This window comes from Myotis nattereri, assembly GCF_964212035.1.
Source record: "Myotis nattereri genome assembly, chromosome: 16".
NCBI lineage: Eukaryota > Metazoa > Chordata > Mammalia > Chiroptera > Vespertilionidae > Myotis > Myotis nattereri.
In genome coordinates this window covers 42881871-42906597 of record NC_138091.1, presented here as the reverse complement: position 1 = coordinate 42906597, position 24727 = coordinate 42881871, and the positions used below count along the sequence as shown (strand labels likewise).

The 24727-nt window shown below is 47.2% G+C and overlaps 1 protein-coding gene across 3 annotated transcripts in view; it reads right to left on the bottom strand.

The window, feature by feature from the left end:
- Nucleotides 1–24727, bottom strand: part of NMT1 (N-myristoyltransferase 1) — a 35642-nt gene that overhangs the window by 3467 nt on the left and 7448 nt on the right. For all 3 annotated transcript variants that reach the window (XM_081109969.1, XM_081109968.1, XM_081109970.1), the window contains exons 2-11: nucleotides 18962–19070; nucleotides 14562–14706; nucleotides 8886–9004; nucleotides 7988–8079; nucleotides 6988–7104; nucleotides 6051–6221; nucleotides 4787–4895; nucleotides 2468–2638; nucleotides 1688–1855; nucleotides 488–625 (exon numbers count right to left, since the gene is read on the bottom strand). In XM_081109969.1, the coding sequence (XP_080966095.1) occupies nucleotides 488–625; nucleotides 1688–1855; nucleotides 2468–2638; nucleotides 4787–4895; nucleotides 6051–6221; nucleotides 6988–7104; nucleotides 7988–8079; nucleotides 8886–9004; nucleotides 14562–14706; nucleotides 18962–19070 (1339 nt within the window). The remainder of the gene's footprint in view (nucleotides 1–487; nucleotides 626–1687; nucleotides 1856–2467; nucleotides 2639–4786; nucleotides 4896–6050; nucleotides 6222–6987; nucleotides 7105–7987; nucleotides 8080–8885; nucleotides 9005–14561; nucleotides 14707–18961; nucleotides 19071–24727) is intronic.

Below are 24727 nucleotides of genomic sequence, written 5' to 3'. Positions count from 1 at the left end.
GCTGCCAGCGTCTCGAGCGCTGGTCAGCAGGCCTCTCCGTCCAGCAGTTACTTTGTTAACTGCTGACCACACCATGGTCCTGGGCTGCCCTTTGGAGCTGGTGGAGGAAGAAGGGCCGAGGTGGGTGGAAGAAGGGCTGGGATGAGGGCAGCAGCCAGCAGAGGAAAAAGCCCTCGACCCTCGACTCTAACCTTCCTGGCGAACAGTGGGCAATTCACTTGCAGGGTTCCCTGAGTCCCAAATGCCCTGCCCCAGCCAGCGGAAGTGACTCGCCTGGCGGGAAGAGAAGCTGGAGACAACCTTGCTTCTGTGGCTCTGGAGCCCATCCCCTCTGCCAACCTCACTAGTCTGGCCATTAGAGGGAGGGGACTTTTCAGGGGGCCAAACACCAGTTAGCAAGGGCCCAGACTGATGCTGGATCCCAGACCCAGGCCCTGCCTTTGCTCCACCAACTCCCTGGCCTGGGCAGGCCCAGTAGCTTACTTACCTTCTCTGCCCCCATGCTGGGGCACTTCCAATTGTAAAGATAATACTGCAGGTTGCCATCCCCTATGCCAAACTTTAGCTTCTCCAAGAAGGTTTTGTTCTCCATGAGATCCAGTGCATTGAACACGTCAAACCCTTTCTGTACAGCAACAAGGAGCAAGAGAGCAGGTGAGGAGGGGTAAAAGCTGCCTCACCTTCCTGCCCTTTTCTATCCTGTCAGAGCCATCCCACAGGCAGCCACAGAGCAATCTTCCTTCGTAGCTCTGGCTGCTTCCTGTTGAATTCCAACTCCAGAGAGCGCCCGCTCGCTAGTGGCGGTTCTCAGGACACCGAGGCCATCCTACCTGCCTCTCCCCAGGGAGCCTCCAAGCCCACTGCGTCCTCACTGCTCCTGTGGCACGTCCCTGAAATACTCGAGTAACTGCCACAGTCCTCGCTGGAGACCCAGCCCGGAACCCCTTCCTTGGGGAAGCTAGCTCCTGTCCGCACTTGCACTGCTCCCTCACTCCCTGGACACCTCACCTCGTAGGCCTTCAGTGTACACCCTGTGACTTCAGCACACCCAATGCGCTGCTTTGAGACTATGATGAAGGTACTTCCTACACCTCACCACCTTGATCAGAAGCTCTCCCAGGGCAGGGACTGGACTACCCATCGTCTAGCTCAGCGGTCGGACCACTAGCGGTCTTTGAGGTCCAAAAGGTTGCGACCGCTGGTCTAGCTGGCCCACAGTGGGCTGGGCTCCCTGCAGGCAGAACCCATAATGAAGGACTGACTGAAGACGACTTCTTGGGTATTAGACACCTGGCCCCTCCCCCAGCTCTACAGTCAGCGCTCCAATGACTCACCACGACAGAGACCAATCTCCCCATTCCCACGCTGGGGAGGTCGTGAGGAGGACCCCTTTCCTCCCCGAGCAGGCCTGGCTATTCAGGCTCCTTGGCAGCGCCTCCCGTGAGAACGAAACTCACTGAAATAAATCAGGAGGAGTTCAATGCCTTCACTTCATGTGGATGCTCCTTGCTCCCTCCCAGTTTCTAGCTGCTGGCTGACAACTGCTGGGCTCTTCCCTACGCAGAGCCAGAGGACAAGGTAGGCTCAAAGCCCCTGGCCCATGGGCAGCTACATCCCTAGCTGTGCTCACCACCATTCCACTGCCACTGCCCCACAGAGCTGCCCCTCCCTCCAGTCTGCTCCTCACCGTTTTGGCGAGAACAAGGGCGTCACTCATGAGGTCTAGAAGAGGGGTCTGGGTGTGGACGTTGTAGAAAGAATAAGCAGCCTTTAGACTCTTGTGGGTTGGATGGTTCATGATGGTGGAGGGAAGCGTATAAAAGCTCAGGAAATCTGTCACCTCACCATTTGCATTCTGAAGGGAAGACAGCGAAAGGAGGCAATGTCACACATGCACGGGAATCCTGTAAGCTGGGGACACATGGTTTTCTCTTGCTCTCACGTCACCCACAGGCAGCTCTGCCCCGATAAACAATTGGGTGGAAGCTGAAACAATATGCAGGGAGGAGGAAGTACACTGGCCGGGCCCTTGAGGACAGAGCCAGAAGGAAAATCCAGGCTAGAGCATGGGCTGAGTCTGCCAGCTCTTTCCTGGCCTGCGCTTCCCAGAGACTTCTTGTGGCTCACATTCCCCCGACGTGTGTCCCCAGTGCCTGACCGGCACTACCTCAAGCCACGACAGGCAAGGACTGCAGGCTTCCCTGACTAAGGGGCGCAGTCTGTCATCAATGGGGACTAGGGGTGGCGGGAGGGAGAAGGCTCACAGCAAGGCCAGAGGGATCATTTTAGCAAATGCAAACTACAACTCCCTGTCGTTAGGGAGGAGCGAGCATGGATGGTCAGGAAGTCTAGGGTGCCAACATGCCCGTCAACTGGTTCTTCAGCCACCGAGGCCGGGAACCCTAGCCACTTGAGGAGGATGCCGCTCTGTGAATGGTCAGAGGCCCGAACAGCCCTCCCCACTCACCTCCACCACAAAAGTGTCGATGATATTCTCCTGGGGGAAGAACCAGTGCTCCACCTCCTCCTGGCTCATGACTGGCGTGAGGTGGAACTGCTTCAGGTACCTGGTGAGCAGCTGGTGAACTACTGGAATGTCTTTTTTTTCCATTGGTCGCAGTCCAGCTGTTTTGGGAGACTGGAAGGAAGAGAGACAAAACAGCATCAGATGTGCTATGAGCATCCTGACTCCTCTCAGGTCCTATAGGCACCAGAAACGTCCATGTCTCCCTTGTTACCCGACTTCAGATCTATCCACCCAGGCCCTCAACACAGAACCCTCGGTCACCCTTGGCAACGCCCTCTCCCCCACTGTCCATATCCACTCAGGCACAAGTCTTGCTTCTCCAGGGTCGTTTGGCCCCTTCCCTCCTAGTTAAGGCTGTGGCTTCAACCTCTTATCCACATGCCCCAGGCCGTCTTCCTAAGAAACACAACCCGCCACACCCCTCCCTTGTTCCAAACTCCAACACAGAGCACACGATCTACCCCTGAACCGGGTGGCTGTTCTGACTGCCTTCTGTCCCTCTAGTTCAGTGGTTCTCAACAGAGCAAGTCGGCCTCCCTGGCTCCCTGCCCCTGGACATTTGACACCACCGGGAGACGTTTCTGGTTGTTACAAACTAGCAGGAGAGGTACTGCTGGCATCTGAGGGGTAGAAGCCAGGGATGCTGCTAAAGCCAGGACAGCCCCCATGACAAAGAATTACCCAGCACAAAACGTGAACAGTGCCAAGGTGGAAGGAAACCCTGATCGCCCGATGGGTGTGCTGGGGCAGGCCCAGTCCAGTGCTGCTCCTGGGCTCCCACGAAGACTTTCCTGGCTCCTTTCCTCTGAGCCCTCACCACCTCCTCCCATTGAGCTGGATCTCGTCCTATGCTGGTCTCTCTCCGATAGACTCAGAGCACCTCACAGACCGGCTCTCAGCTGCAGGCACTGCAGACCCCGGGCCCAGATCTGCATTGGGTGCTTATCTTGTCCATTTGGATGCCACTGCACTAGTCGTCCCCTAACAGAACACTCACGCAAGTTAAGTTCAGAAAAGCACTGATTCCCTGGAATTTAACCTCACACAGAAAAAGGGCTTCAGTGGAATGAGGCCATGTGATGCTCTGAGGTTATACTGGGACTGAGAGAATATTCCCAAAGACTCAATCTGGAAAGGTGGGGTCAGCCAAATCCGACAACAGGGTGGAGTTATAATTTATATACCTCAGGCAGTGCCTGATGTAACTGCTTCCCAGTGTAGGCATTGCTTTTAAAATAGCAGTTTCAGGACTTGTCACTGCTAAAATTCCTTGCTAATCCTGATGCTGCTGGGGAGCAGTGTGACTTGTTTCTACAAGGCAGCGCCCACAGCGACCCTAAAGCAGCCATGCGGAGGCTCCGCAGCCAAGGCGGGGAGGCCTGGAGGCATTCTTTGGTTGCTACACACCTTAAGAATGCTCTCCGACGACGACCTAGAAATCAGAACAACTCTGTCATAATAACCGAAACTCGGCCCCCCGAATCTGCTTCTTTTGGACAGTGTCTAACTGCTGCCACAGTCTCTCAAAATCGGACACGAATGACCCCAATCCAGTGTGTGTGTGTGGGGGGGGGGGGTTAGCTTGATCCCAGGGTGATTAATCCAGTTGAGTGGTTTAATCAGGTCCAGGCAGGCAGCACTCTCAGAAGCAAACACCCAATAACTGTGCCGCTGCCTGGAAGAGGCCTGAGGGAACAGAAGCGATCGGAAGACCCATTAGGACCTTGAAGCCAGTTGCACCTAGAGAGCACAGAACACTTGCTTTGCTGGGAAACTAGGCAAATTGAGGCCCAGAAGAGAAAACCAGCTCACTCGGGTTGCCCATCCTTTGATGGCGAAGTCTGGGTGGGGACACTGGAGTTAGAAATCTGGGCTTCCCTCACAGCCCCGGTCCTCCGTCCTCTACCTGACTTGGCAGAGGGGGCAGCAGACACTCTATGGCTTAGTCACACTGGGCTCTGGGAGGTACTGCAGTTCAGGGAGAGGACTCGTCTTTCTATTTAGGCACATTTAGGCTAAAATTGCAGAAAAGAGATGTTCTCTGAGCCCATCAACAGAGAAGCTAGCCCAGGTGCAGGCGAACTGAGGAAGTCAAACTAAAATAAAGCCCTTGCTATAGGCGATAGAAAACAATGGAAATGGAAAGTCAGGAATCTGGAAACTATGGGTTGAGTCCATTTTCTGACCCCTCCCCCAACCCAAAGCCTTGCTCCTCGATTCTCTCTTGCCCCCTGCCCAGGGCCCTGGAGCACCACTGGCCTCTGGCAGTCGGTAGAGCTTCATGGTTCGCTGCATGGTCATGTTTCTGCTCAGGTGGGAGAACTTCACTTCAATCAGCTTCCGTGGGTTTAGGGACCGATGCCAGTACCTGCGGGGACACAAATGTCCTGTCCTCAGAGGATTCCGCCAAGTCCCATCAGAGAAAAATGACTTTTCAACAATAAATTTACAGCTCTAACCGGTTTGGCTCAATGGATAGAGCATCGGCCTGCGGACTAAAAGGTCCCAGGTTCGATTCCGGTCAAGGGCATGTACCTGGGTTGCAGGCACATCCCAAGCAGGGGGTGTGCAGGAGGCAGCTGATCGATGTTTCTCACTCATTGATGTTTCTAACTCTCTATCCCTCTCCTTTCCTCTCTGTAAAAAATCAATAAAATATATTAAAAAAAATAAAGATAAATTTACAAAATAAAACGGCAAAGCAATGCACAAAAAAAAAAAAAGGGGCAAGGGCATGGAGATCCCCAGATGGCCAGCAGGTGGCACAAGAGATACACATCTCTTGAGCCAGTGGCACTGTCCTGCTCTCCAACACCCTCCACCCTGCAACGAATGTGGAGCTCCCAGAGCTCTTCCTGGATTCTTTCTCCCTTTTTCTTTGTCAATTTCAAAAGCAACTCCTGTTACAGTATTTGTCTGGGAAGAGCACGCCCCACTCCTGGAACCAAGTCAATGGGAACGACATAAAGGACTTACAGTTCTCTGCAAATCTTTAGCCTCCTCCCCACTCCTCTGCTGCACTTGCCTGGTGGTTTTACTTTTGAAGTTCTCAAGGCACAGACTCTGATTGTTTCAAACAACTTTCTGACTCAGAGGTTCTCCCTGGGTCACACGGGGATCAGACATGCTCTCTTTGGCCCACACAATATTCAAAACAAAACTGAGCCAACCATTCAACTTTCGGACATTTACCATAAAAATCCAGATTTGGGCTTCCTTAAAAACCAAAACAAAACCATAGCAGAGTGACCTCTTATTTCCAAACGGCAGGAATGAACAGGTGCGGAGAATGGCTGATCCCTTTGGGAAGGGCACGATGTACTTTCCAGTCTGCCCTTCCTAACTGCACTCCTCCATGCTTCCCACCTGCTCCTGTGGGTACCCACAGCCCCTCTTATCAGACACCAGAGAAGCAAGATGTTCTCGGGCACTGGGCTGAGGCAGAGATGTGACCGCCAGTGACACAGCTCCTCCACTACAGCGGACATGCCAGTACCCCAGGGCCTGCAGGGAGAGACTGTACCTGCAGGTGCCGACAGGCTTTGGTAATACCACCCCAGCAGTGTAAACGGCTTGGAAAATGCCCTCCAGGTGAACCCGCCGGGTTATCTCCCGGATCAGGACAGGAGCCACCCTCTTGGAACGCAGCTTCTTGTGGACACACAGAAAGTTTATCTCCACCATCTTCTTCTCTCTAAAGGGAGAAAATACGTGACAAGGCTTTGAACAGGTAAGGCAATCCCTACAAGCACGTGCAGCCACCCTGCAGGGACCAGGCCTGCAGTACAGGCACGTGCTCTGCCACCACCGGGCACCTGGGCCCTTTCCCACTGCCCTGCTGCACCCGGCAGGGAGCTGCTCTCACCACAACCCAGACTCCACTTCCGAAGGTTAAGTGGGACTCAAGCAAACTGCTTTATTTGAAGGCACTGCCAGCATCTCCCTGATGAGTCTGTAGCGGCAGGCTGGGGGAGCCCCACCTTCAGCAGATAGGGAAACTCACAGAGTCAGTCAAGGGTATTCTAGGATTGCAAGGGTTTTGACACCAAGAATCCACAACCCATAAGCCTAGAAGACTATGGCAGATGGTCCTGGCATTTCCAGGGAGAATGAAGAGCAGAGCGCGAAGGCCCCGGGACTATCTGAGTGAGAGCCCCTGGCTCCGGCCCATTGCGGAAGCCGCTCAAATGCATCAGCCTGTGCTCCTGCAAGTGCACACGCTGCGCTCCTGCTCAGGGAGGCCTCTTCCAGCCCAGGTCCCCGGCAAGAGACTCAGCAACAACTGAGAGGAAAACAGGCGGTTCTTACTACGAATCTCTATTCCAGGGCCTGAGCTCCCTCCCTTCGTGGGACCCTCCCTTTCTATGTGGAAGGGATGTGTACCTGTTTTCTTTCCTCTCCCTCCCAGCCCCAGCAGGATGGCAGGGATGTGGGAGTTGGGGGATGGCCCTGGTGCTTACGTGTCATAGATGTGGATGTTTGCTGGGATGGCGCTGATGAACCCAACCAGTTTTCGACTTGAGACCACTCGAACCCCACAGTGCCACTGGGGGAGCCAGCCAGGCGGCCGGAGAGCCCTAGAAGAGACAGGGGCTGTGGTGCTGCTCGCCAGCAGGCAGGGCGGGCTGTTTGGGGTCCACAGCTGAGTTTGGGTCTAACCTTCTGCTACCACCTCCCTGGGGGTTAGCACCTAAATTCCCGTTAGGGCCAAGCCCTCCTGGACACAAATGGAATTGAGTCATAGTCCCTTCTTGCTGCTCAGCCCACTTGGCCTACTTACCCACCCAATCCAAGGCTGTCATACTGAAGTTTTATATCCGATCCAACTTCTTTGTATTCACTCACTCTGACAGCTTAAGCCAGAGAACTGGCCTCCGTGGCTCTGAGTCCAGTGGCTCTCCTGGTTGGGAGCCACTCATGGAGCCCCTGAAGCACTGGTCTGCACCTGCCCTCAGGCCCCATCACTCCCCTCTTTCTGCTTGCCCGTCTCCCTTTCCCTCCTCCATCCCCTCTACATTCCAGCCTCTCCACTTCAGCCTCCTTCCTCTACCTTCCTGGATATGAAATGTGGCCGGGATGATGGATGGTTCAGCCACACAAGGCCATTCTCATACAACCGAGCGTACTCAGGAACTGGATAGAAAATGATCCCTTTTTAATTTTTTAAATCTCAGTAGCTTTCATTGCTCTTTCCCTTCTAACATAAAGTTCCCATACAGTAGATGATCTTTTCTTCTGGGTAACAATTCCACAAAATCTCCCTCACCCAGTCATTCTATCTTAAATAAGGTTTCGATGCTAAGCTCCACTGGAAGCAAGTCTCCTTCAGACGCAGGAACTCAGAAATTACACACTAACTTGCCATTCAAAGGCTGGCTCAGTGGGGACGAAAAATCTGAGGCTCTGTGTGGTTCTGCTCTCTGCCTTGGCCCAGAACCATAAGAAAGCCCTTACACTCACCATAAGAGAAATTCCGGGGAATAATCAAATCGGAACATGTTGTCATCATCTTCCACGTAATTCTCATTCAGGAGGGTGTATAATTCTTTCAGCTGTAGAGAAACAGGCGCTGCCTTAGGGGTATTCTGCCAGATGGGGGCCAACTCTGATACCCTGGGGCTCCAAGCTTTTCAGAAGGACAAGGCAAACTACCAAAAACTATTTAATCTCACAAATCCTTTCCATCCCAGGCAGGGCAGGGACTCTTGAAATGAGCATCGCAGTTGTAATAGAAAACGGAGCCACAGGGGTAGAGTGGCACACTCAAGTACATAAAGTGACAGACAACCAAGAATGTCATCCAACTAACCAACACCGCCTCGTTAAGACAAGGGAGTGAGTGCATGAACGAATGAATGAATGGACGAGCAAGCAAAATGTGGCCCTGGCCAGAGTGGCTCAGTTGGGTGGGCACTATCCCATGCACCGAAGGGTCGCCGGTTCGATTCCCAGTCAGGGCACATGCCTAGGATCTGGGTTTGGCATGTGCCCTGAATCCAGGAGGCAACCGACAGATGTTTCTCTCGGTTTCCCTCCCCTCCCCGCCCCCATCTCTCTCCCCCCATTCCTCTCTCTCTCTAAAATCAATTTAAAAAAAGAAAGAAAGCTTGAAAAAAGGATATCCACCTTGAAGAGCTATAGAGGTAAACTCTCAACCTGCCAGAGAAGCCAAGTGCTATTTCTGTGGTCTTGGGCGGGCCCCAGAGGCAGTAGATGTGGGGGGTCTGCTCAGACCTGTTTGGCTCAGCTCGTAAGAGAGTCCTTGAAGAAGGCTTGGGTAGAAGCTGTCCCCACATGACTGCTGGGCTCTCTGTGACAGTGCCCAATCCACACCTGTGGCCGGCCCAGGACTACTCACCACGCCACGGTCCCCCAGGTCCAGGGCATCCCAGGTGAAGCCCTGGGGCAGGGTGTAGGGCTCCTGGCGGATGTTGTCTTTGTCAGGCTCCACGGGACCATGGGTGTTGACTACTTCTCCTAGAAGAAGAGCACAGCCATGAGCCTTACCCTCTGCCTCCTGGGGGCGGGAAGGAGCTCAGTTCAAAAATCAACCAGAACAAATTCCTCCTGTCCCCAGGAGCCCCCCATCTGAAGAACACTCCGTGCCTGGCAACTGCAGACCATCTCTCCAGCTTCCCTTGGCCCCTAACTAAGGGCCAATTCATGGCAAAACTTCAGAACAATCACTGGATTCAAGGTGGTTGGTATTTTGGAAATCCTTTTATATCTCCCTCTGGTTACTGAGTGACAAACATTAATCTTGACGAATTTGGCTTCCTGCCTCCTGGTTGGTGCAAAGAGTGCTGTCATGGCCCTGGCCCATCACCCTCGATGAATTTAGAAGAAGTAGTAACAAAGCTGCTTTTGTGACAACAGCAACAACAATGTACTGGGCCCATTCCTGAAGCAGATGATGGCATCTGGCGCCAGGCTGGATCCTGGCCCTGCCAGCCTTAGCTTTTAGCAATGTGGCCAGTTAACGGCTGCTGCCAACTCGGGTCCTCAGTGTTTAGAGTCCTGCGAGGGCCTTTGGGCTGAATCACCGCGTCCACACAATGCTGCCGGGAAGTTAGGCTCTGACACAACACCCCCCGCCCAACCCCCCCACCCCTGGACAGACACCGCTCCTCTGCGGAATGTGTAGCGAGTGCTTGGGGTGCTGAGGAGACACAGCTCTGAATCCCACCCAAGGCCGAGTCAGTCATTTGATAAACGTTGGCCATCAAACACTCAATTGTGTCTGTTGGAGTTATTTCGCTTCTACAATTCAGAGCTTATGTTCACACCTGGAAGAATGCGAGTCTTCAAAAGGAACCCGCTCAGTACACTGTTCGCTTCTAGCACAGGACACTGCATACGCTAGACACTCCATTCATGCTTTTACTGACTTTCAAACCCCTGGCCCGAACTGATGATTCTAATGTGTAACAGTGGCATATCTGTGGGGCAGGTGAAGTAGAAATGGCAAACTGTGGCTATGAGTTGAGGACAGCACCTTCAGCACTAACCATCCAACTCGTTCACTCAACACATGTACTGAACACCAATGTGCACCGGACACCACGCACTAGGATATAGCCAGGAAAAGACAAGCTCCCCGTCTCCACAAGATGTACCACCTTCTGGGAAAATATTCAAGAAATGAAACCTTACCAACATGCTAAGGGTCACACACTGCAAACTACAGGCAACACTGGGGGGTGACATAGTACAGAGGCAGCGGCTACCTATTTACAACCTGGCTCCCCAGCAGGTTTGTTTAGGAGAGAGCTGATATTTTTCTCCCTTAGTTTAGAAACCGGCCTTTTGGTTTATTCATAAAGTGACCCTTGTGAAGTAGTTTAATATAAGTCAATCCACTCCCATTTACTGCCACATAAAACCTGAGTGTGCAAAGCCAAGGGCCAGGTTCTTGGAAAGTACTAAGGATTCTTACTCTCATCTTATCTAGCTGCAAGTCTATTTTTCCGTATACTGAACTTATATCTTTTCCAAAATACATTTAACTTCAGACTCTTTTTGCTATTATTATTTTCCTAAATGATTTCATGGGCAAGATCCCCGTGGTCTTCCCCACTGTACAGTCAGTTATGCACCTTGACCAGCAGGGACATGTTGCAGCAGAGAAATGCACCCTTAGGGGATGTCTCCTAGTGCGAGCCTCGCAGAGCGCAATCGGACAAACCTGGATGGGACGGCCCACCACACTCCTCGGCCCTACTGTGTAGCCTACTGTTCCTGGCTACCAGCCTGTGTAGCACAAAACCGCGCAAAACACGGCATTGAATCAACACAAGAGAAAATGATGGAATCAAGAGATGTGGTAAACACAAGACGTAGAAGGCTGCTCTCAGCATAATGCTGCATACTGTTTTCAGCAAACGACTTTTTTTATAAGTAGAAAGAGTATACTCTAAAATAACGATAAACAGCATAGTTTAGTAAATACATAAATCAGTAACATTGTCATTTATTATTATCAAGTATTATGTACTACACACAATTACTTGTGTTATACTTTTATACAACTGGCGGTGCAGGTGTATTTACACCTGCATCACCACAAATACATGAGCAATGTATTGTGCTACAATATTACTAGGGGATAAGAATTTTTCAGTCCCATTATAGTGTTATGGGACCATCACTGCATATGTGGTCCATTCTTTTTTGTTTAATATATTTTTATTGATTTCAGATAAAGGAAGGGAGAAAGAGAAACATCAATGAGAGAATCATTGATGGGCTGCCTCTTGCACGCCCCCTACTGGGGATCAAGCCCACAACCCAGCCATGTGCCCTAACCTGAATCGAAGCCAGGACCTCTTGGTCCATGGGACGATGCTCAATCCACTGAACCATACAGCCAGGCTATGTGGTTCATTCTTGAGTCCAGAGGCTGACGCTCTATCCACTGAGCCAAACCGGTTAGGGCTGTGGTTCATTCTTGATTGAAACATTATTGTGCAGCACATGACTGTATTATAATAATCTCAAGGCCAACTCTTTTAATTTAGGCTGGTTACTAGGTCCTGCGTGCAACAAGCATTTCCATTTACTCCTTCACCACTTGTTCATGAAATCTTAGAATGCACAGTTCTGTGGCAAGAGCTGGTAAATGAAATCGACATAGGTTGACTTTTAAAAAGTAAAATGACTCCTAGCCGGTTTGGCTCAGTGGATAGAGCGTTGGCCTGTGGACTGAAGGGTCCTGGGTTCGATTCTGGTCAAAGGCATATGCCTGGGTTGCAGGCTCGATCCCCAGTGTAGGGTGTGCAGGAGACAGCTAATCAATGATTCTCTCTCATCATTGATGTTTCTCTCTCCTTCTCCCTTCCTCTCTGAAATCAATAAAAATATATTTAAAAAAAAAAAAGTAAAATGAGCCTGGCTATGTAGCTCAGTTGGTTAGAGCATCGTCCTGATTTGGCCAAGGTTGCGGATTCGATCCCTGGTCATACAAAAACCGACCAATGAATGCATGAATAAGTAGAACAACAAATTGATGTTTGTTTCTCTCTCTTTCCCCCTCCATCCCTCTCTAAAATCAATAAATTTTTTAAAATATTTTTATTTATTTTTTTAAAATATATTTTATTGATTTTTTACAAAGAGGAAGGGAGAGAGATAGAGAGTCAGAAACATCGATGAGAGAGAAACATCGATCAGCTGCCTCCTGCACATCTCCCACTGGGGATGTGCCCGCAACCCAGGTACATGCCCTTGACCGGAATCGAACCCGGGACCTTTCAGTCCGCAAGCCGACGCTCTATCCACTGAGCCAAACCGGTTTCGGCTAAAAATATTTTTAAATAAAAATGAAATATGATCTGAAAAAAAGAGTTTAAAAATTTTATTTGGGAGCACACAGAATTGTTACATAGCCTAAAACACTTGCTGTTTAGAAGGCCTTTAAATGGGTGATTTTAAACTTCTAAAGAATTCTAGGTCTCTTTAGTGAAAAACAGTTTATATCAGTCCCAACAAGGTAGGAAGTGGTAAAAATGTGGCTCACTTAATATATTTGAATTTTACAATCAGTAGCTCATTTCAGTGGAAAACATAAAGGCAACTAGCTAGACATCGCACAACACGAAGGGCGCTCGCAAGGAGAATGAGGGCAGCACCTGCCACGCAGAGCAGCTGACACCAGTACCGTGGTTGGTACTCTATGAGCTGATTCACGGAAACAAGGACTTCACTGGCTATGGACCTAAAAGGCAGACTGATCAGATGCTCAGAGCGACTGCTCTTCCACAAAGCCCCACACCATACACTGCACAGAAGGCATGTTCAAAAGAAATAGCCTGAGCATCGCTGCACCTTCCTGAGTGTATCAGGGCGCCTGGGAGCAACTGTGTGGCTTTCTCACGAACTTTCTGAAAACAAACAAACAAACAACAACAAAAATGTAGCACTTTCTATAATTACAGGTGGAAAAACTAGAATAACTGGACTGAAGAGGAAGAGAAGCCTATTACTTAATTCGCTTCATCCCCAGGTTCCACTGTCTGTAAAAAAAGGAATTAAGTTATCATTTGCAAATTCCCAGTGAAAAATAAAATCAACCCCAAACCCAAAACCCCATCTGATAACGAGCCAAGATATCCGGCAGTCACCACACAACGTCTCCCCATGCACTTCGCTTAGAGGCAGAGCACGTTGGCTCTCTGCATTCTTCCTCCGGGGAAGAGGTCACCGGAACTGGTTACCAGTAATGCCCTAGGAACAGCATTACTGTGACCCAAAGCCCTGCTTGAGGGCTAAGCTGTGGGCCTGGGACCTGGGTGACTGCGGCAGCCCGACAGACAAGGTGGATGGGTTGGGGCAGGTTCTGGAATAGTGCCTCCTTGCTGATTCACGGCTCATGACCATCCAGGCAGTGTTTTGCCTGCAGGGGCGACCTCAGCTTACTTCTGGATTGCCCAAGAACTGCATCTGCTTTAGAGCAGAGCTTCTGACACTTTCAAAGTGGACACAACCCCCTATAAGTTCTGATTCTAAAGATCTGGAGTGGGGCCTGAGATTCTGCCTCTCTACACACCCTTAAGCAATGCCCATCCTGCCGGTCTGAGAACCAGTTCGCATAGCAAGGCTCTGAACTGTGTACTCCCCACCACTGGAGTACACGAATCTCCTTGGGCACAGCTGTCCCTCACCAGTCCTTGGCCCTGGCCCTGCCCTCCTCCTCCTCCCCACCAAACACACTGTCAAATCACACTGTTTCTGGAGGGAGCAGTAACATGAACCACCTGAAGCTCATTCACTTTTGGTGTTGGAAAACACATTTTTTCCCAACAGACTTACTTTCCCAGTCACATAGAAAACAGGAGTTGGGCTATCAATGGGCCCAGAATCCTGACACAACCACTCCGGAAACTTTTTGTCAAGAGCAACCCTCTGAAGTTAGCCATCAAGGTTAGCTGTAGCTTGGTCTCAGCAGGTACCTCTAACTCTGCTATGTCCAGTCTCTTCTGGAACCCTTTTAGATTTTCTAGCTATCCCGCCCTTTCAATAGTTCACTGTAACTTTCTTAAGGGATGCCAACCAAACCTGCATATGGTATTCCAGTTGTTGAACCATCATCGTTAAGTAAAATGTCAAATTACTTTGTATTTAGCAAGCATGCATTTGCAAGCGATAAGGGGAAGAGGCTGAGGATTTCGCCATCCCATGATTAAAGATTTGCCCAGATAAACAAGACAGTCTCTCTATAAAATCTATGTGGGAAGACAGTCTCATGGGCAGACATCCCCATTCATCATGTGCCAATGCATTGTTTTTCTTTGTAGCTTTGTACTGAATGATGATGGACTAAAAGAACCATTATTTGTTTTCAGTGTGCTACTGTGCAATGATAAGGTCCCTGAACAATAGCCTTTTCTATACCGCACTTTCAAGACTACCCTCTAAAAATAACCCCCAAGGCGCTCCAAGACAATATAGTCCTCACAAATTAAGTACGGGAACCCTTAGCACAGCTAAGGCACACCCCTTGCCTCCCACCCTCTACTGGAAGAAAGCACACACATACCCAGTTTGGGGACAGGCTGCGTGTCCCAGAACTGGTAGCTTCTTTTGCTGGCCTCCTCCAATGTTTTGGCAGGTCCCTGGCCCACAGAAAACAGTTCAATGGCCTTCTGTATTTCCTGGATCCTCTCTGCTGGCAAAGAGTTCATCTAGACAAGACAAAGTCGGGGAGAGAAAAGGTCCATTATGTTAATAAGCACTTTTGATTAATTATAGGGTCAACAGTTAAAGGAGTACAGCTTGCGGGGCTGCTGTGGCTCAGTGGTTGAGCTTCAGCCCATGAACCCGGAGGTAATGGTTCGATTCCAGTCAGGGCATATGCCCCGGTTGTGGCTTGATCCCCGGTGGGGGGTATGCAGGAGGCAACTGATTAGTGATTCTTTCTCATCATTGATGTTTTTATCTCTCTCTCCCTCTCCTTGAAATCATCAATTAAAAAAACAAAATATATTGAAGGGATACAACTCAAAGAAGGGATATGATTCCTCTATCCCAATCCCAGAGGTCACATACTGTACAACTGGAGAAAGTCGTTGATGAGCAATATGATGGGGGGTGTTTCCTGCAGGGTTTCTCCCCTTCTTGTGATGTTTGATGGCAGAATACAAGTTCAGTATAAAATTCCAAACAATGCAGGAATGTGTAATCCATATCGAAAGTAAAAACCCAACAATCCCATCCCTCAAATATAATCCTTGTCATCAACAGTCTTAATTTGGAGGTAGAGTGAGACGAGGCAATTGTAATTTCAGACTTTTTTACATGCAAGCTCCACACACACACACACAATTTCAAAAACTAAAATTGGATCAAATAGTATTATTCTACAAAATGCTCTTAAACACTATGTCTAAGAGACCTACCCATGTGGCCAAAAAGTCTTGCCCATTCTAACTACTGTGCATGGGCCACAGTGTATTTAGCCAACCCCCTACCAATGGGCATTTTGGTGGCTTTGTTCTTCAGTCTTACAAGCATGCTGCAATGAGCTTTCTTGTACGTCTATTTTTGCGCATTTGGATATGTATCCCTGCAGGATAAATTCTAAGGAAGGAGGTCTGCTGGATTAACAGGTATGTACATTTGAAATTATAATATATATTGTCAACTTTCCCCTAAAAATGGGTTAATAAGCCAATAAATAGTGTTATGAGAACATGTTTCTCCAGACTCTCATAATAAAATTTACCAAATCTTAATTTCTACCAATCTAGGAGGAAAAAAAATACTGCTTTAATTTTCATTTCTTTCATTGTAAGTATAATTTTCTTTTCATATATTAACTAAACATTTACATTTTTTCTTTGTGAACTGGCTACTCACTTCATTATTTTATTTTATTTTTTTAAATATATTTTATTGATTTTTCACAGAGAGGAAGAGAGAGAGCTAGAGAGCTAGAAACATCGATGAGAGAGAAACATCGATCAGCTGCTTCCTGCACATCTCCCACTGGGGATGTGCCCGCAACCCAGGTACATGCCCTTGACCGGAATCGAACCCGGGACCCTTCAGTCCACAGGCCGACGCTCTATCCTCTGAGCCAAACCGGTTCCGGCTCATTTCATTATTTTAAATTGACTGATTCATATATTATATTTTCCCAGTTTATTGTTTATCTTTTTTTAAAAATTGTCTTTTGACTTTTATAAATACGTTGTAATTTGTCATTTTTTTTATGGCTTCTGGTTATGTCAGGCTTATAATTATAAAAATGTGCATAATTTTTTCTAACACTACCTTTTTTTTCCATTAGATTGTGAAGGAAAGGAAGACCATAAACCAACATGCGTACATTGCCTTGGGAGTTAGGGTTGTCAACATAAGACAACGTTTAAGCCTGTAGAGAATTTTTATGAATTTACTTGAGCTAAACTGACGACCAAGGCCAGGAAGCAAAATCTCAACTGATTGAGAAAATGTTCCAGAGAATGGCAGTTTTGTACCTTATTTTATAAATTACAATCACAGGAGGAAGTGTAAGGGGTTACATAAAATCCACTGGCGACAGATTAGGGAAGTGGGAGAAAGTGGGGGAATCTCTGGGCCTGGATAAAAGTAAACCTAATAAACACATACTGTTACATTCGCGGGTATTGGATAGTTAACAGTGAACATAATAACAATAACAATGAGGGATTTTGTGGTCTCTGCTCTGGTGCAGTGGGGGAGGAGGGAGGAAGGAAAGAAATTACAAAAGGTGTGTTATCATAGATGTAGATGCAAAAAGACCATCAGACAAGCTCAGTTAAGGTAAAGATTTATCGAGGAAGATACTGGCCTAGGACATGACTACCCACCATGACTCATTTTCAGTTAGAAAGTTGTTTTGTTTTGTTTTTTAATATATTTTTACTGATTTCAGAGAGGAAGGGAGAGGGAGAGATAGAAACATCAATGATGACAGAGAACCACTGACTGTCTGCCTCCTGCACGTCCCCTACTGAGGCCTGAGCCCGCGACCCAGGCTTGGACCCTTTGGTCCGCAGGCTGACACTCTGTCCACTGAGCCAAACTGGCTAGGGCCAGTGAGAAAGTTTTAATTTCAAACCATCCTATGTGGTTACTTTAGGTCTTTGGGCTTGTAAGGTCCGCCATGCAGGCCTCCCCTGAGCTTGTCAGGTTTAGTATGTGGCGCCTTTTTCGTCCACAGGATTATAAGTGATTTTAGTTTTCTTCCTCTTGCTATGATTTCCTCCTCCCCTAAATTCTCTACAACGAACTACTTCACTTTTATAAAGAGGAAAATGGAAGAGCTATGTAAATGGTGTTTTATTAATATTTTCTTTTTTTTTTTAAATATATTTTATTGATTTCTTACAGAGAGAAAGGGAGAGAGATAGTCAGAAACATCGATGAGAGAGAAACATCGATCAGCTGCCTCCTGCACACCCCCCACTGGCGATGTGCGCAACCCAGGTACATGCCCTTGACCGGAATCGAACCTGGGACCTTTCAGTCCGCAGGCCGACGCTCTATCCACTGAGCCAAACCGGTTTCGGCTATTAATATTTTCTAATTTCAAAGAGAACCATTTTGATATAGGCTCAAGGTCAAACCTTCCCCTCCACCCCCCTCGCCAGCCCCCGGAGTCACCCAAATACCCATCCCCAGACAAACAAAAATAAAAATAAAAATCCTAAAGCCAAAGCATAGGCTTGGGCTAGGATTCCTGACTGAAAAACCTAGGTAAGCCAACTCTCTCATCTTTAGAACGGGAAGACCCCCCTACCTTGTAGGGATGTTCAAGTGCCTGGCAAGAACCTAGCCAACACTGTGGTCAATATGATGGTATTTTTTTCCATAGGGGGTTTGATACTGAAAATAGTAAAAAATTACTTGAAGTCATATCTCAATAAGATAGAAGACTGAAGTATAACATTTGAGGCATGAAACGAAGTTTAGGTAGATTGGAATGAGACCAAATTTCTCATGAGACTTAAAACTTTTTGAGAGGCTATTCTAAAAGAGGAATTATGGGTATGTATGAACTTCCCCCAGAATCTATTCTAAAGAGGATAGGACTAACCCTGGCCAGTGTGGCTCAGTTGGTTGAGTGTCATCCTGCACACCAAAAGGTCACTGGTTCAATTCTTGGTCAGGGAACGCACCCAGGTTGCGGGTTCCATCCCTGGCTGGGTTGTGTATGGCAGGCAACCAACCAGTTAAGCTCTCACATCGATGTTTTTCTCTCTCCCTCTCTCTGTAAAACTACATTTTAAAAATATATTTAAAGAGGATAGTACTAACATGAAATAATAGGTGTTGTTTTTTTTTAAATGTTGTTTTATTTATAAAACAAAACAATCCTTGCTAATACCTCCAGGTCCAGTCTTAGGTTGAAAACTCTAGGCCAGTGGTTCTTAGGTAGTGGAACTGGGAAACTGACTTTGCGACTCATGGTTTTTATTACAATGACTATGCATTAACCATTTGTATGCCATAAGCGGAGGACCTTTTTAAATTAAATTCAAAATATCGTGGCAGTTAACTGATTAGGAGAATGCTTGCAATACATAAAGGTCTGCCTTAAAAAGAATAGGCCTCATATTCCCACAGGGGTGGGGACTTAGAGGAAAAGGCTGAGAACCACTGCTCTAGGTAACAGGGGCTGGGGCAGCGTAACTACGCTCCACCCAGCACCTTGCACAGCTCTACATGCAGTGTGTACCTGTGCACCTCAGAGGACACCATGCTTGGGAGTCGGTGTCTAACCTGCTGTGTCCTAAGGTATGAGAGCAGATTCATCACCTAGGTCTGGGGTGGCAGAGGGATCCAAGTCCTCCATCTTGAAGTAATACCAGTGGACATTGTCAATCTAAATCGTTTCTACACATTTACCCCAAACCTTTCTCATCTGAAAAATCAACTCTCAGTAGCAAGAAAACAGAGCCTCCTTGTTACCTTCACAGGCTGATCCTGGGCTGAATCTGTCTCGCTGCCTTTCTCTTTCTTCTTTTTTTGTTTCTTTTTCTTCTTTTTGGCTCCAGTGTCATTGGCTGGACTCAAACCACTGTAAAACAAGTAAATACCAATGCAGGGTGTTTAAAAAAATCATCTGTTTTGGGCTACACTGACAAAGGGCTTTCTGTGGAGCCAGACCTTCCTTCATCAAGCCTTTGGCTTCAGAACAGACTAGAGAATCATCCAGGTTCCCAGAAGAGGCACTGGGAGGAGACCAGAAAACACAGCTCTCCTCCTACGCCCACCAGCTCCCAGGGAGGGCATGCTGTGCAAGGAATGTCCTGTTTGTTTGAAAGGACTGTTTCTATTTTCTGTGATTATTTTCTTTAGATTGTCAGGTTACTGGCACCAAAAGCAAATGATAACTGTTGACGGGGCATTCATACCACCAAGAGCCCTACATTTAAAAGGATGACAGCCAATAATAGTCTTTGTGGAAACCCTTCCTCACCCCCACTCCTACCCTCCCAATGCATTAGCTTTAATGAGTTTCCCTGGCTGGATCTAAAGCACAAGGCAGTATTGGAAATGAAGGAAGCAACAAGGAAAAAGGTAATTTAACATTGCTGTGTCCAAAATAGTCACACAATCATGAAAAATGCCTAAATCAGGCCTGCAGGATTGAGGACAACTGTCAGCTGGTTAAGACTGGGTGAAATCACCACAGGCAAAGTCCAGTAGCAGGGATCTTGGGAAAAGTGAAGCACCAGCCATTCCTGCACAGAGAGATTACGTGAAGCCTGAGTGTGAGTATGAGCGTGGTAATGGGGACTTACTCATGTCGTTTTCCTTCTCTGTGGCACACCCGATGAATGCAGCAAAAACAGTTTCTTAGTCACATTTAGGTTTTCCACCATCTCTTATGACTTTCAAAATCTCTCTCCGTATCGTCAGTGAGACACAAATCACATACTATACTGTTTCTTTGACATTTTCAATTCATTTGCTCTGAAATGTCTCTCCCAATTCTTGTTGATCTTAGGAAATAGCTTTGATTCTGGGTTTTCTTCATTTTATTGATGAATTTTAAGGTTCACCTTGCAGCTTGCATTTGCAATTACTGTGTGGTTTCTGCCATGTCTAAATTGATGTTGGCATTGCTAGCCTGGGAGTAATGCCTGGTATCACTCTGCCATCCTCCTTGGAATTCTTCCATTAAAAAGTCAAAATTAATCATCATCTCCTGGTTTCTTATGCTGTGGGATCAAACCTCTCCTCTGGGTTCCCCCTTGGATTTTCAGGCCCCAAACCTATTTTTATTTCTTGGATGGAAGGGGAGGTGCAAGCGTGGAGCTAGGAGGCCCAGGATCTAGAGCAGTGGTTCTCAACCTTCCTAATGCTGCGACCCTTTAATACAGTTCTTCATGTGGTGGTGACCCCCAATTTCATTGTTACAAATTGAACATAATTAAAGCATAGTGATTAATCACAAAAACAGTATGTAATTATACATGTGTTTTCTGATGGTCTTAGGCGATCCCTGTGAAAAGGGTCGTTCGACCCCCAAAGGGGTCGCGACCCACAGGTTGAGAACCGCTGGTCTAGAGGGTGAGAGCCCAACAATTTGTAGCAGAGGCGAGGAAAGGTTGCAGGATCCAGGGATGGAAGTGAGGAGAAAGAAGGGCTGAAGAGGAGTCCAAAAGAAAAAGCGATGGAACATGGGAGCTCTCTCAAGGAGCGGCTGCACCTGTCCCTATCACAAAGCTGCCTGCCCAGAGCTCTACTGGAACTCTAGGGGAAGCTCTCACTGAGCCTTGGCTCAGACACTCCCACCGCAGACCACCCTACTCTTGCCTAGACTGTGGCTGCAACTTCAGCTAATCCTCCCTCCTGGCTATCCCAGGCCAGAAGGCCTATCCCTGCCCTGACTGTGGCCTGCGCATCATCTACTTTCCCCCTCAGTCACCAGCACGTCCACGCTAACAGGCGGCCTGAGTGTAGAAAAGGCTTCAAGCGCAAGTCTGCCCTCGAAGCCCATCAGTGGGTCCATCACTCTGGCAAGACCCCAAGGTGGCAGCAGCCTGCAGCGGGCTTTCACAGCCCATCCCTGATTTGGGAGGCCAGGATCCCCTGGTTCATTTACAGTACAGTACTGCCTCTCTGGAAAACAAGAGGCAAGGTTTATGTGTCTGGGGGGTAAGGACAGGAAATGGGCATTTAAGGAAAACAAAGTTCCGTGTTAGGAAATGAGTAGAGGTGAGGGGGGCAGAGATGGTCCTTTGGAAGGAGGCTGGAATCTGAACTCATTTTCTGAGGTTCCTGCTCCCACTTCCAAGTCCTACTTGGGATTTCTTCAGAGCAAACATTTCACGTAGCTTTTCTTTCTGGATTGTTCTCTCCCTTCAAGCATTCTGGTAGGTTCTCTCCTCGCCCTTAGAGATGGGGTCCCTTAGACATGAAAATCTATTAAAGGAGCTGGCACCCACTCTGGGGATCCCCTGGAATAGAGGATGCACTGGGCCTGCTCCCACCGGAGGGAAGCTCATCCAAGGATTCTGCCTTTTAGTCAGTGCAAGTGAAACATCTGGCAAGGAAACACATGTGGAACCAAGCCATTGTTGGCACTCTTTGGTCTTAAAGACCTAGAGGGGGTCATAGGAAAAACGCTTCAGGTGGGGGTCTCTCCTGCCTCATGCTCATTCTGCACACAGTATGCAAAAGCATTAAGCTTGCCCTAGCTAGTTTGGCTCAGTGGATAGAGCGTTGGACTGCGGACTGAAGGGTCCCAGGTTCAATTCCAGTCAGGGCGTATGCCCGGGTTTCGGGCTCAATCCCCAGTTGGGGGCATGCAGGAGGCAGCCGATCCATGATTCTCTCTCATTAAACATTCATGTCCATCACTTAGATTCTCCAACTAACCTAGATTCTTTGTTATTTTTATTTTATTATGTCAGTCCATCTATCCCTCTATCCATTCATTTATCCATCTTATTTACTCTATTTCATAGTAAGTTACAGACCTTACACTTCACCCCTAAATACTTCAAAGTAAGGCTAAGCTTTATATGCAAGGAACTTTAGCTCTTTCTTAAAGTTCAGATGTACCCTGTTAATTGACAAGTAAAATCTATGAACCATAATTATCTCCTGTATATTTTATAACTTCTCATAATTAATTATCTGATCAAGATTCTTGAACTAATATTTACAATTCTGTGGGTAATAAAACAATTTGAAAACAAAACAAAACAAAAAAGTCAAAATTAGGAGTTCAATCTGAGAATACACTAAACCTTAATGCTGGAAGCCGGTCCATCCTTGCTGCTTGACACAGTCGCTGCAGGGAAGAAACATCTGCACAGCATATGTTTCAAGGGACCTGGCATATACGGCATACTGTTCTTAATATGCTTGCTCCCCTTCTTAGCTCTATGTGTTTTAACCAAGGTCACCTCTCCGAGAAAGGTTGTTTCCCCAGGTGGGGATTTTTTCCCTGGAGTTAGGGATTAACAGGACTAAGGAAGAGAATAAATCAGTAACTCCCCCTAGTGTTACAGAAATACCATGTACTACTTATGAAGAACTTGGACTTAAGACTATTAGCAATAAATTTGGGACTTGTTGGGCCCACATCCCCAGGGGTCTGCCCACCAGGGAAAGCACCAAAGCCTATACCTCTGGAGACCCACTGACACAGGGCAGTCCCAGGGAAGGCAAGTGGCGAGGCTGGGAGGACATAACCTTTACTGGGTAGGATAATCTCCTTCAGTCACTTCCTTGTAGCCTATCAGTAGAGCAGTAGAATAATGTTCTTGGAATAGCCCTTATAATGGAACACAGAGATTAACCAAGAAAAGATTAAAATCAACAGAACTAGATAGAGATAGGATTTTTGGTAAAGGTCAGATAAGAAACTTATAGAAATTAAACAAGGAACTGTAGAAAGTTACTGAAAACATACCATGATGTGATTATAGAGGCATGCTTATAGGATCAAATGGTAAAAATACAGATGTAACAGGACAATAAAAAGAGAACCTTGCTATGCTGATCAACTGAACGCTGCCTCCGTGTAATTCCTTCTTCGCTGACTCTGTCCACACCTATGGGAACCCCTGGACCTGCTGGGGCTGGACCCCAACACCTTAATCTGTAGAATTAGCTAAGTTCAGATATTGTTTTAGAAGTATATTCTAGAAAACCAACTTTCAAAGAATTAAGACAGTATAAAATACATTTCCCATACATTATGGTAAATACCATTTAAGCTTTATTTTATCATTCAGAAAGCCTTCATGGTCTTAAATGCCTTGGGATCACTATGAATATTAATTATAACTTCATACTGTGTAGGGAGAAGGCAATCTGTAAACACATGCTGCCATTTCCTGTTGTAGAATGTCTTCTTCCCAATCATGGTAGGAGCACTCGAATCCAGACTTCACACCCTTACACACGGACTAAAGTTACCTCCAGCCTTTACTGAATCTCCTTGATTTCACCTTCCTGCATCCTAAAATCTTACAGCTGTGGACTCACCACCGTGAAAATGGCTTTCCATGTGTTCCTCCCATGCCTGAAAGCCTACAGTGACAGCAGCTTCTTATGCTGGGAGGTATCAAGCCCAACTTTTCCCTAGGAACTAGGGCCTAGGCCAGGGGTGGGCAAACTTTTTGACTCAAGGGCCACAATGGGTTCTTAAACTGGACCGGAGGGCCGGAACAAAAGCATGGATGGAGTGTTTGTGTGAACGAATATAAATTCAAAGTAAACATCATTACATAAAAGGGTACGGTCTTTTTTTTTTTTTTTTTTATTCATTTCAAATGGGCCGGATCCGGCCTGCGGGCTGTAGTTTGCCCACGGCTGGCCTAGGCCATTGACACTCAGAGCCAATCTGTTCATCAACCCTTACCTCCTACTGCTCTGGAATAACTGTGCTTCCACCTGTCTGGCCATGTTCTCGCATCAGGTTCCTGATGCAAAGACTGGGAAACCAGGAAGATCCAGTGAAGCCTGGAGGTTACTTTATTCCAAATGTAAGGTCATGAAGTTACAAGCAAGTGCACCCTCCTACCTATTATATTAATGAGATAAAGAGGCATATCATGGAAGAAAGACTGATAACATTCAGAGGAGGAATGAGATGAACTCCTTAAAACCAGATGCTCAGCAAAACCCCCAAGGCCATATCAATGAACAAGAAGCATAGTCATTTATGCCCTGAAGATAATTTTTTTCTTTTAATAATTCAATTTTGTTACCACACAGAGGCCCATTTGTAGCTTATGACAACTGTTTTTCTTATTCCAGAGACAGTCTCACTTCAATCTCAGAATTATATGCAGCATTAGAAGGTTTAAAAACTGGTTGAAGGGGGTAATGGGAGGATAAGGACACATATGTAATACCTTAATCAATAAAGAAATTTAAAAAAAAAGAAAGAAAAAACAAACTGGTTGATATTAGGAGACAAACCATCATCCCACTGTTGATACAATTTACAAATCCTTATTCATTTTAGCGTATGGAGTGAATTCTCTGGTCTCTGTATATGAATTACCTTAAGAGTAATTTTTTTATATAATTCTATGGAAAGAAGAATCAAAAGGTCAAGGTGAATAACTGTTCTGTAGTAACCAATTGGATATTACTAAATACAACTTCAGGTAAGGAAAAGAGAAGTTACTTCCTCCAACTTCAGACACCTTTATCAGTGTGCAAAACACTAAAAATCTACCTTCCTGCCTTTGCTCTTGCTCTCCA